Below are 10,974 nucleotides of genomic sequence, written 5' to 3' on the forward strand. Positions count from 1 at the left end.
TCCAATTAATGATTGGATTCAAACAAGATGGGTTTCAGCGTAAACATCCTCATAGAGTATTAAGCTTGAAGTCATCCGTCTTCTTTATATATATTGACAGAACATTCACGACTTTACAAACAACAACCAAGGTAGTGTAATGGAAGGTGCATACATATAGACAAAAGTATGTATATTTCAGCAGTATTTGTAGCTATATGTGGCAATGTACTTCCTCTACTTGGTGGGGTAGGAAGGTTGCATGGCCAAGCCACACATACCACTCTTGTCAGAAATATCCTTCTCCATTCTAAGGTACCCACTCTCGCCCCATGTCGTGCCCCATGAGTTTTTCAGTAGCCAATACTTAGTTCCGTCACTTGTCATGCCATATCCAATAGCTGCTATGCCATGGTCCAAATCAGTCCCACATGAGCCGGTCATTACCCCGCCGGAGTAATGTTGAAATATGACATCCCCTCCGTCCACAGCTATTGACACAGGCTGGTTAGCCACGGCTTTCATAAGAGAAGATTCGTCGTTGGCGGGCACATCCTCGTAGCCCTTGATGGTTGCAACACTGTTGCTTGCAATGCTTATCTTACATTGTCCGTCTTGTGCCGTGTAGGGGTAGTTGGCCTCGGTGGTGAGGCCGCCATTCTTGATGATGAACTTGAAGGCATCGTCCATCTCACCACCCTCACAACCCTGATCAACACCATGAACGTCACAGTCAACTAGCTCTTGTTCCGACAGAGAGACTAGCTTCCCGGAGCTCAACTTCACAATGCCTTCGGTTGCGGCTACAGCTGAAAAGGCCCAGCAGCAGCCTGCAATAATAGCGTTGTCCTTAGTGTGATTTCAGTTATCATGGGAACATGATATATAAACTTGGCCAAACTTCAGAAAGTTTGACTTAAGACAAACCTAATATGCGAACCAAAAATAAACTAAGGGAGTACTACAAAAATTTGCTTACCACATTGGCCTTGGTCTTTGATAGGAGTAACGGCACCCTTGGTTCTCCAATCAACAGCGGCTGGAAGTGCATCGGTGCTGACATTGTTGTACTTGAACCCGGTTGGAGCCTGGCTACCGCTCCTCTTGAGGCCCTTGTTGGTCTTGGTTGCCTTGAACTCATCATTGGTGAGGTCGGTAAACTGGTTGACACCGAGCCAGAACTTGTGGTTTCCGGCGTTGAACGACTCGATGAAGGCAACGTTGGCCTTGAACACCTCATACCGATGTGCCTTCTCGGTGCCGTCCTTGTAAAGGCGGTTGAACTTCGCCATCCACTGCTCATGCCTCTCCACCATGGTCGCGTCGTTGAGCTCGCGAGCTGACATAACAGCACTGCTGCATAAGCAGATGCAGCCTACGATGGCAAGAAGCAAAGTCTTGGGAATGGCCATGATCTGCTCGATTGGTGCTTGATTACTGGTGGTTTGGTCTGTCCACAATGTGTGGAATGGGATGTGTTTATATAGCTGTAGTGGTGCACGTGTACGTAGAAGACACGGCGTGCCCTCGGATGATAGTGTGAAGATGAATAACAGCGTAGCGGTGAAGTTAATTAACAGATGGAATAAACAATCTTGTGAAGAACAGCGTAGTACTTTTAGCTTAATTCAGCTCTGGCCCCTAGAGTCAGTGGTGGCGTAGAGTATTATACTACCCCTAGTTCGTGTCTGGTGAATAATAAACAATGAGAAAAATAAACTGCCGGGCAGGGCAGGGCAGTATTGCAACTACAAAAGTATATATTTTAGAACAGTTCAGACAGAGTGGAGGAATTTGGCTGATCTGAAAGTCAATAAAATTATTCTTTAGTACTCCCTCCGATCTATATTAATTGTCGCTGATAAAAGTTATATTAAATTAGAGAGTACTTAACTTAGTTTGATCTGAAAGTCCATAAAATTATTCTCTAGTACTAGTACTTAGTTAGTTCAAAGATGCACGACGATAACAACAATAAAAAAACAAATAAAGCAAGGAAACCATTGGGCCTTTTCTGATCATGCCCTCACCCACGAGTCACAGACTCACAGTTAGTTCAAAGAAGCAGCGGAGATTGCCGGGGAGACGAACACAGCTGACGGGAAAGGCTCCACGGAGGCGCATTTCATAGCCACTTTCTGGCACGTGACATACAGAAGGGGAAATAATCACCAGTATAATAACTTTTGTGGAGCTGCACAAGAACTATATGTTTGCCTATCGAGTATTTCCAGTGAAGAATATGTTCATTCTTTACAACAAAAACAACAACCAGAAAACAAAAATACCCATTACTGCTATGTACCGTTCATGTCCTCTCTATTTTAGTCTTGCTCAGGGAAAACCCTCTCCAAGAAACTAACGAATCGTTTCGAATACAAGTTCGGATCAACAGATGATATCGAAAGGGGGTCGAACTTGAGCGATTTGACCGCATGCTCTACCCTCTTGGACGTGTTGTACTCCTGCAGTATGTCTATGATGCCGAGGTAGAGCACAACGTCGTACTCCTCGACCGCGTCCGTGCTTTCCAGCAATTTCCGAGCTCGGGCCGGCATGTTCACCCCTAGCTGCACACGGAACCTGAATATAGACGTCACAGGAATCAGAAACACGACTTGTCTTGGTTATTGTAAGTTTTTTAACCATGCAGGACTTTTAACTTTCAGAAAAATACAACTCAAAAAAGTAACTTTCAAAAAAATAAGAGCATAAAACGGAAGTATAACCTTTTTCGTTAACACTTGAATTCACGGACTCGGGACAGTGCAGCAACATATGTCCAAGTATTGGGTAAAATTGTAGAATATTTTAGATGAAGTTAAGAAGATCTACCTGCCGGTGTCTGGCAGAACAAGATCGACTTCTTCGTAACCACCTTCTGATGCTCTAACCATGCTCCCTCTGATGTGGGAACCGCCTACGGTCGTACCTGGCTCGTGAGCAACTAGAAGAAATCCCTTTGAGGAGTTCGCATCCTCACAATGCAGTGGCACGTTACCTGATTAAGGTAAAAAAAAAAGACAAACTATCACTCTTAGGCAATAGAAGGAAGCCAAAAGCTGAAGGTAGGGAATTGATACCAATCCAATGAGACTAAGAAACAAAACAGAGTGTACAAGCGTGCAATCTGTTTCAACTTCCGATTTAAGGAAAGTTCACCATTTAGAGGAACATAAATACTACTCATCTGTACTTGAGGTAGGGTACTGGGTACATACAATCCATTGCAGACGTAATTCCACTGCTTTCGAGTGTATTCTGATGTGACGTGGCAGTCTTCAAGTGATTGGGGGCTCTGAAATGGATTCCCAATAGCATGCTATAGTCAATAATCGATTGGGATTCCAGGAACATACTATCAAGAGCTATCTGCCTGAAAATCGGTTGACAAAAGTAGTTAGCAGTTTGCACTTATCATCAAATTGTCAATTGTTGAATCATATGTTTATTAATGTTCAACGCTTCATGTCCTAAAAGGAGATTTCAAGGTTTCATAAGCAACGATGGTTTCCTATTTTTGAAACTGGTTCCAGAAAAAACAATACAGCAGAAATGGTGCAGTAATATGTCAAGCTCAACTACAGAGATTCCATACACCCAATCTACCATGAATTTTATGCATGCGCTGAGCAACACCTCGATTAAATAAATAATTACTCTTGGAAACATGTAGTATGATTCTTTTAATCGGCGGCAACACAAGGGTTCCTTGCTAGTACTTGCACACATAATGTTTTCTCTTTTTAATATCCCTCATCCATCCAAACAATACAAAAATAAAGATCAAAGACCTACCATGTGCGTGCGTCTTATATTGAGAAAAAAAATAGTTTTTCATAAAATAGTAGTAAACAATCGGTAGATACAGAGATTCAGGGGCTGAAGTAGCAATTTAATTCATATCATTTAGGAGTACTTTCTTTGGTATGTACAGGGACCCATTGGAACAAATTTCTAAAATGTGAAGTCGTAAAATATAAGGGTTGTGAACTCTTAAAGCTACCACCACAGACAAAACAAGAAAATAAACTATAGAAATATGGAAAATATACAGATCAACGAAGGAACAGCCTACCTGAAAAGCGCTTGCCTCCACGATTTATCAACATGAAATGCATGTGCTAGGTCAAGATCCTTTAATGTTGTGTTCTCATTAATTTTTTGCTTTTTTGTTGACCGGCCCTGTGTAGATCCCTTCAAGTCGTACTTACGGTGAATTCGCAGCTCAGTGCAGAACATATTACCCATCACAACAAAACGGACCTGCAATAGCACCATAGATGGCAATAACTATGGCAAATGCATATGAGCTGAACTACAATAGTGCACCAAAAATATGACCATGTACCTTTTTTCCAGCTTTTAGCGTAATCCTGTGCACGCCAAAAAATTTCGTAATGAGAGTATTATCATAAGCTTTGACATGATTGTAATATTTTGGAAGCATCTTCAACAGTATCTGCAGGACGTATTACATCAAACCAATCTGCAGTAGGCATATCTTATCACTCAACAAGGGAGACAGTTTTTTTTCGGCGGTAAAGCTCACTTTTACCGTTTATTCATATTTTAATTACTGCAAGAAACAGAATTCCTGGTTGCAAATGTAAACAGGGAAAACATACTCATAAAAAATCTTAAGAACCATACCTTCAGTTCACTTTTTCTCAATGTTTTTATAACAAATCGTTCGTCCTGGGAAAGATAGAAAATACTGCCACTTTTCCCAGGTGAAGAAAGCTCCTTTAGACTATCACCCCCACATATGGACATCATGTAATCTGCGGCATCAATATGAAACATTTCCCGAAGATTCCTAGCAAACATAGGTTTGTCACTTAGAAAATGATTCATAGGTTTGTTACTTAGAAAATGATTATCTTTGGAGAAAATCAAAGAAAGCAAAAGACACTATCAAGGTTCAGGGTTGATGGAATTTTTTCTTCAGTCTGTGTCATCCGGCATTGTTTCAACAAATATGATACATGCACTATTACAGTTTATACTCTGAATAAACAAAAACAGTTGAATTATGAAACAGTTAGAAATGTGCAAACTATTATTCGTGGCACACACTTCAGCATGAGTGGCGGTCTTTATGCTGTGTCTCCTTCCGACCAGCCACAGTACTTCATGAACATTTTATAAGAAAACTTCATGAATGTTGTGACCATGAGTTTCTCGCTTGTTTCTGGAACGGCGGCAACTTATTTGTTTGAGATTTAGTACTATTTTTTGTGCTTATAGAAACAGGGTGTCTAACCCTTCTGCTTCTTCTTAGTTCAGATGATGAATTATACATTCAAATTAATTCCTTCATCATTTTCTACGTCAGTTAGGGAATGGTGAACCAGGGAGAAGCACACAAATATTTAACTGTGGATGAGTGAGACATAGATTTAAAATCCAATCAGAGGAAATAATAAGAGTGCACTAGTAATTATAAATTAATGTAACTTTGCAAATTGGAAAGAGACGTACCGGAAGACCATAGGACAATAATCTTTCCAAAAGAAATTGACAGAGCAGTGTGGAGGGGTATACTGCGAGCCTTCACAAGGGAAGTACATTATTATCCGGGCCCTAGGTCCAAAATCATTTGAACGAACTTCACGTAAAGGTACAGGGGTGATTTTACCCACGGTATACCTGAAAATCATTGTTGTCTGGTCAATCAGTAGCTAATGGAACATCACTAAACGAAATGATGATTTGACTAATGGAACATCTGATAGCAAAAATAACTCGAACAAACAACAAAGCAGTGGAATTAAAGAGATGGTTTGATGGGTATAGGCATATAGTACTTAATAGATGTGGTGTTGGAACACATGCCAAGAAAATGTGACAGTGACAAGCATTTGTGAACGATTGTTTTATTACCAAAATGGAAAATGCTCATGTATGGAATACTATAAGTTACATTAGTTTATTATACATTTTCCTCAAAGATAAAATATTCCTTTATACAACATGGACCATATTGATTATCTGGAGCCAGTATTGACCTCTTTCCTCAAAAGAAGAAACTACTTTTTTGTACTCAAATAAGAAAAACTATGACTACTTGTTAATCTTTTGCACTGAACTGACTACTGAATGCTGATCTTTCAGGCAGTAATACTGCGCTTGAATTAATAAGTGTTTGTTACTCTGGTGCCTGAGATCTACAAGTACTCATTCCTACTTACATAGCTTACTTCATTTAAACAGGGTGTGCCAGCCTTAAACATATATACGCACTATGCAAAAAAGAAAAACATAAGGTAGATTCCTGTGGCTAAGTTCAGATGACACAGAAACTTGCAGCGACAGATTGATGCTAGTCAGCGCTCACCTGATGCCGAGTTGCAAATTAAGCATTAGAAAATAGCTCCTGTGGCCCTTGTAAATAGTCTCCATTGGCCCTCTTTCTTGTTTTTGCCAGGTATTTTCCTGTGTTTCACCGCTGTCCAACATTCCAGAATGTTTGCCTTTTGGCTGTTCGGAGATAAGCACTCCTTGTATATATTCCCGTTCGTAGACCAAATCCTTATGAACATCACTGTTTTGTAAATGCTCCTTACTTGACAAGGATTTATTGGGTGGATCTTGTGGTAAGTGGTTTCCAGAATCATCAACAAAAATTGGTGTTGTGCCATTTGAAATGCGCCTGGGACGATGAAAAAACCTACGTAGCCCCCATTTGTTGCACAGGTTTTGCAATAGAAACAACAGTCCAACTTTGACCTTTTCATTACTAGAACTTGAAGCACTTGTACCATCATTATCTGTTGCACACTCAGAAACTTCAAGGTTACAAGGTATTTTACTTCCTGGTTGATAAAATATGCCATGGCCATCCTTGACTCCCCTGTCCCATGTACCAATGTAACATGCTCCTGATGCGTATTTGCAGTAGCCTTTGCCATGAGCCAGCCCACTGAGCCAATTACAGTCAAGAGTATCACCATTTATCCACTGCATTACGCCTCGGCCGTTCATGCTACCTGATTTCCAGCTTCCAATGTAGATGTTGCCAGCAGCCCATGTGTATTTACCATATCCATCCGGTAAACCCTCGTTCCACAAACCTTCATAACTGTCAGAGTTGGAGTAAACCATTGTCCCCATTCCCTGCTTTTTGTTCATCCTCCAGGAACCTTTGTAAACCGAGCCGTCGACCCCCTTGAAAGTGCCTGTTCCGTCGATGAAACCTCCGCGGAAGTCGCCTTCATAGGATGCGCCTGAAGGCCACTGGATCATTCCTCTCCCCGTCATTTTGCTTTTATCCCACTCGCCGTCATAAAGGGACCCATCCGTCCACATATACTTCCCCATTCCATGAGGCACTAACCCATCGAAGTTGCCCACATAGACGTCTCCATTTGGAAGGGTATCCCCCCTAATCAGAAGAAAAGAATAGCCGCAAAAATAAAAATCAGAAGAAAAGAATCAGGCTAAAAGCAACAATCCATTACATGTATTCAAATTTCTATACCAAGTAGTTCCTGAAAATGAATTGTATAAATAAATCTAGTAATAATAATTCAATTAATGGTGTATCGTGCAGCTGCAAACCAGGCTCTCATTTTAATGCGGGTTTCAGTATTCAGGGAAAGCACTGAAGAAACACTTGCTATTTGTACCAAAACAGTAAGGCAGGCCAATATTAGAAATGTGAGTTAGCACACCTCTGGGCGTTCCCGTTGCTTGTCTCTGCGCCGGCCATGTCAAGGTCCACAGGAATAGCTGAGAAGCCACACAAATATCGCTCTAGATGGCCTGAAACAAAGCAGAGGAAGCTGTCAAGCAATGTGCGCTTTGTCTTTGTTGGGAGAAGCATGTGTACTAGTACTGTACTAGTCAAACAAATACAGTAGTAGTAGTAGTAACACAGAAGAAGAATTGTATTACTAGTACTCTAGTAATAGTCAAACCAATACAGTAGTAACACAGAAGAAGAATTCTACTGCTACTGGTGCCCCGGCGCAAACATTCTAATAGGCGCGCGGCAGACACGTCACATCACTTGGGCATCTATCATCGAATCGTCGGTAAAACAAATAGTAAAGCAGAGCGTCAAACATGTTTGACAACGGTTATGCTACCTACAAGCAAGAAAGGCTATAAAAAAGTTACAGTTATCTGTGGACGAGAAAGGAGCCTCGGATCACAGAAGGCCCCTTTGCAGCAACCAGGCAGCCAGTCAAATTCGCGGCAAAACTGAGAAACGCCGCCGCAAAGTAATAAGTAGAGTCACTACTGACTGTATCACCGTCGCCAAATTAAAGCAGGAGAAGTCGGAACCAGTTGAATTCAAGCTAGAAATTCAAGCTAGAACTGGCAGCCCTCGCAGCACCGCTTCTCGCCAAGCCGCGGACCCGAAGCTCCCCCAATCCCAAGCAATTCACGGAGCGAACCAACAGCAACAGGCCTGGGAACCAGAGCAAGCACGAACAGAGCCCGTACCTCAGCTGGCCGGAAGCAGCCGAAAGGAGAAGGAGGAGGAGGAGGAGCTCATGAAGCTCGCCTGTAGCACGCCGCCGGCCGGGGAGACCGCGCGCCCATCCGATTCCGATCCGCCTCCTGGAGAGCCAGCCAACGGGATCACGATCGCAGCGAGAACGGGGCGAGGGGCAGGCAGGGGGAAAGGGAGGGGTACCAGAGTCCAGAGGGCAGAAAGGAGAAGGGGACAGGGGTGGGGCCCGGGATCAGCACCCCACGTTGCGGGTGCGCGGGGGAGCTGGCGCCGACCAATCCCCCCCCCCCCCCCCCCACCCCGCCCAGATTTTTTCTCCCCCTGTTCCCCCCTCACCTCACCTCACCTGGCCCCCGCGACGCGATCGACCACGCGATAGGACTACGACTAGTAGGCCGGGAACGAGCATCGTATTCCGCCATCGATAATTGGTGGGCCTTTCGGCGGCGACAATATTTTTCGCGCTGCTCGGGCGCGAGCGGACCGGGGGGCGCTGCCGCGTGTCCCGCGTTCGGGCGCCGCGGCATGGCCGGGGTCTATCCTGATTGATGACCTGTGGACGGCGGCGTGCCCGATGGGGACGGGGAATCCGGACCTCATCCCCGTCGCGTCCACGTCCTCGACCGACCGACGCCTATGTTTGGAATTCGGATTTTTCTTTTCCCTGCTTGTGCCAGGATATTTTTAGGCCCCGTTCGTTCTAGATTCTCTTGGATTTTAATCACCCGTGGTGGATTCGCTTCTGTGGCAAAGCTGGTTCGCAAACCCAAGTATATTTTAAGGTGCTTCAGAAAATTACGTTAAAAATGGCCCAAATTCAGATTCAGCTTCACTGGCGAAGCTGATTTTAAATATTTGTTTGTTTCAGATTCTTGTGAAGCTGAATCTGGTCCCAAAATCCGAAACAAACAGGGCCTTACTACGGGTCCGTTGGTCGTTCGAGTGTGCGCCATGCTACAAGTTTTTTTCTTCCTTTTTTTGAGCAAACGTCATGCTACAAGTGAGCGTTCGCTTCACGCCTTATTATCCTGCGGGTGGACCGCCTGCCATGAGACGTAAGCTATGTCAAAAATAAGAAACGGTGAACTATCCTGCAGGTAAAAGGGTCGGGCCGGCCTTCGGCCCGCCATGGAACAAGGTGATTGCAAGAGCCATGCCTTAAGGCTGGAGACGGCACGTTCCTTTTAATTGCGGGCCGGGGGGCCTTAAGGCCACACATGGTACATGAAGTGCGGTCCAAGTTGATGTTTTTAGCACCATTTATAGGGTTGTCATGATCTTTTTAGCATGACACTTGAAATTTGGAGGGGTAAAATGATGGTGGATCCTCTTTCATGTGCTGGCTGCTCGATAGCGACCAAACATGCATCCTCCTAGCAGTGGCGAATATAGGACGCGAATGGAGGGTAGGCTCAACTTCAAATATGCTAATTTTTTTGAAGGTAGTGCAGCGTGATGCAATAAGATGGCTGGAAGATGCTATTTTCTGGGCTAGGCCTAACTAGTGCGCTTGGTAGTGATTTTTTTGGCGATTTTTGAGGACAGGCTTGAGCTTGTTCAAGCCTGTTGAGTAGAAATCGCCAGTGCTCCTGGGCATTGCTATGTGAATTTGGGCTGGCTCAAGTAGAACGGGCTTCTCTCTTCTAATATTTTTGGTTTTCTTTTGGGCCTTTTGTTTTTCCCTTTTTTATTTTTCCTTTTTATTTTTTTTCTTTGTTCTTTTTCTATTTTCGCAAACATTTTTTTAAACCATGAACATTTTTTGTTCATCGAATTCAAATAATGTTCATAAAATTCAAAATATTTTCATCAATTTGAAAAAATGGTCGTCTAAACCAATTTATTTTCATAAAATTAGAAAATTCATCATATTCTAAATTGTTCATGAATTTTTTAAAAGGTGATCATATTAAAAAATGTTCATCAAATTCAAAATATTTTTATTGAATTAAAAAACATCAAATTAAGAAAATGTCATCATATTCTAAATTGATCGTGAATTTGAAAAAAAATCATCATATTCCAAAATGTCCATCCAATTCAAATTATTTTCATAAAATTAAAAGAATCATCAAACTAAGAAGTTTTAATATCATCAAACTAAAAAGTGTTAATCATATTCTAAATTGTTCATGAATTTAAAAAAATCATCATATTCAAAATTGTTCATCCAATTCAACTTATTTTTATTCAATTAAAAATTTTCATCAAATTAAAAAAGTCATCATATTCTAAAATGTTCATGAATTTCAAAAAACATCCAATTGAAAATACGTGTAAATTCTCATCCAACACCACATGAAATTCATGTATTCCCTTGTACCGACGACACAGCGGCACAGAAAGGTAGGGGCGTGACGGGGACATCAATTTCTTCAGAGACACCAGGGCAACCAAGCTAGGGGCAGGGGCGGGGGGGAGGCGGATCGGATTGTTTAGACCAAAAAGGCCAGCGAGCGGGCTTCTGCTTCATGAAATCATCGGCTATTATGATGTGCCTATTAGATGGATATTTGTTGGGCCCTGAAGTG

General features: G+C 42.6%; 2 protein-coding genes across 4 annotated transcripts; both read right to left on the reverse strand.

The window, feature by feature from the left end:
* Positions 1-216: 216 nt before the first annotated feature.
* On the reverse strand, positions 217-2,007 carry LOC125550364 (senescence-specific cysteine protease SAG39-like). The gene is made up of 2 exons (XM_048713342.1): positions 959-2,007; positions 217-809 (listed from the first exon to the last, which is right to left on the reverse strand). The coding sequence occupies exons 1-2, from the start codon at positions 1,389-1,391 to the stop codon at positions 217-219; spliced, it is 1,026 nt and encodes a 341-aa protein (XP_048569299.1). The 5' UTR covers positions 1,392-2,007.
* Positions 2,008-2,134: 127 nt separating this feature from the next.
* On the reverse strand, positions 2,135-8,745 carry LOC125550362 (phosphatidylinositol 4-phosphate 5-kinase 1-like). Of its 3 annotated transcripts, none has more exons than XM_048713340.1 (10): positions 8,434-8,745; positions 7,656-7,746; positions 6,320-7,366; positions 5,464-5,631; positions 4,633-4,798; positions 4,331-4,441; positions 4,058-4,245; positions 3,201-3,277; positions 2,815-2,980; positions 2,135-2,562 (listed from the first exon to the last, which is right to left on the reverse strand). In XM_048713340.1, the coding sequence occupies exons 2-10, from the start codon at positions 7,691-7,693 to the stop codon at positions 2,304-2,306; spliced, it is 2,220 nt and encodes a 739-aa protein (XP_048569297.1). In that variant the 5' UTR covers positions 7,694-7,746; positions 8,434-8,745; the 3' UTR covers positions 2,135-2,303. The 3 variants fall into 3 exon arrangements, with proteins under 3 accessions (XP_048569297.1, XP_048569296.1, XP_048569298.1); XM_048713339.1 differs by having other exon boundaries at positions 3,201-3,355; positions 8,434-8,743; XM_048713341.1 differs by having other exon boundaries at positions 3,201-3,355; positions 8,495-8,654.
* Positions 8,746-10,974: the final 2,229 nt, after the last annotated feature.

The sequence above is a fragment of the Triticum urartu genome, chromosome 4, assembly GCF_003073215.2.
Source record: "Triticum urartu cultivar G1812 chromosome 4, Tu2.1, whole genome shotgun sequence".
NCBI lineage: Eukaryota > Viridiplantae > Streptophyta > Magnoliopsida > Poales > Poaceae > Triticum > Triticum urartu.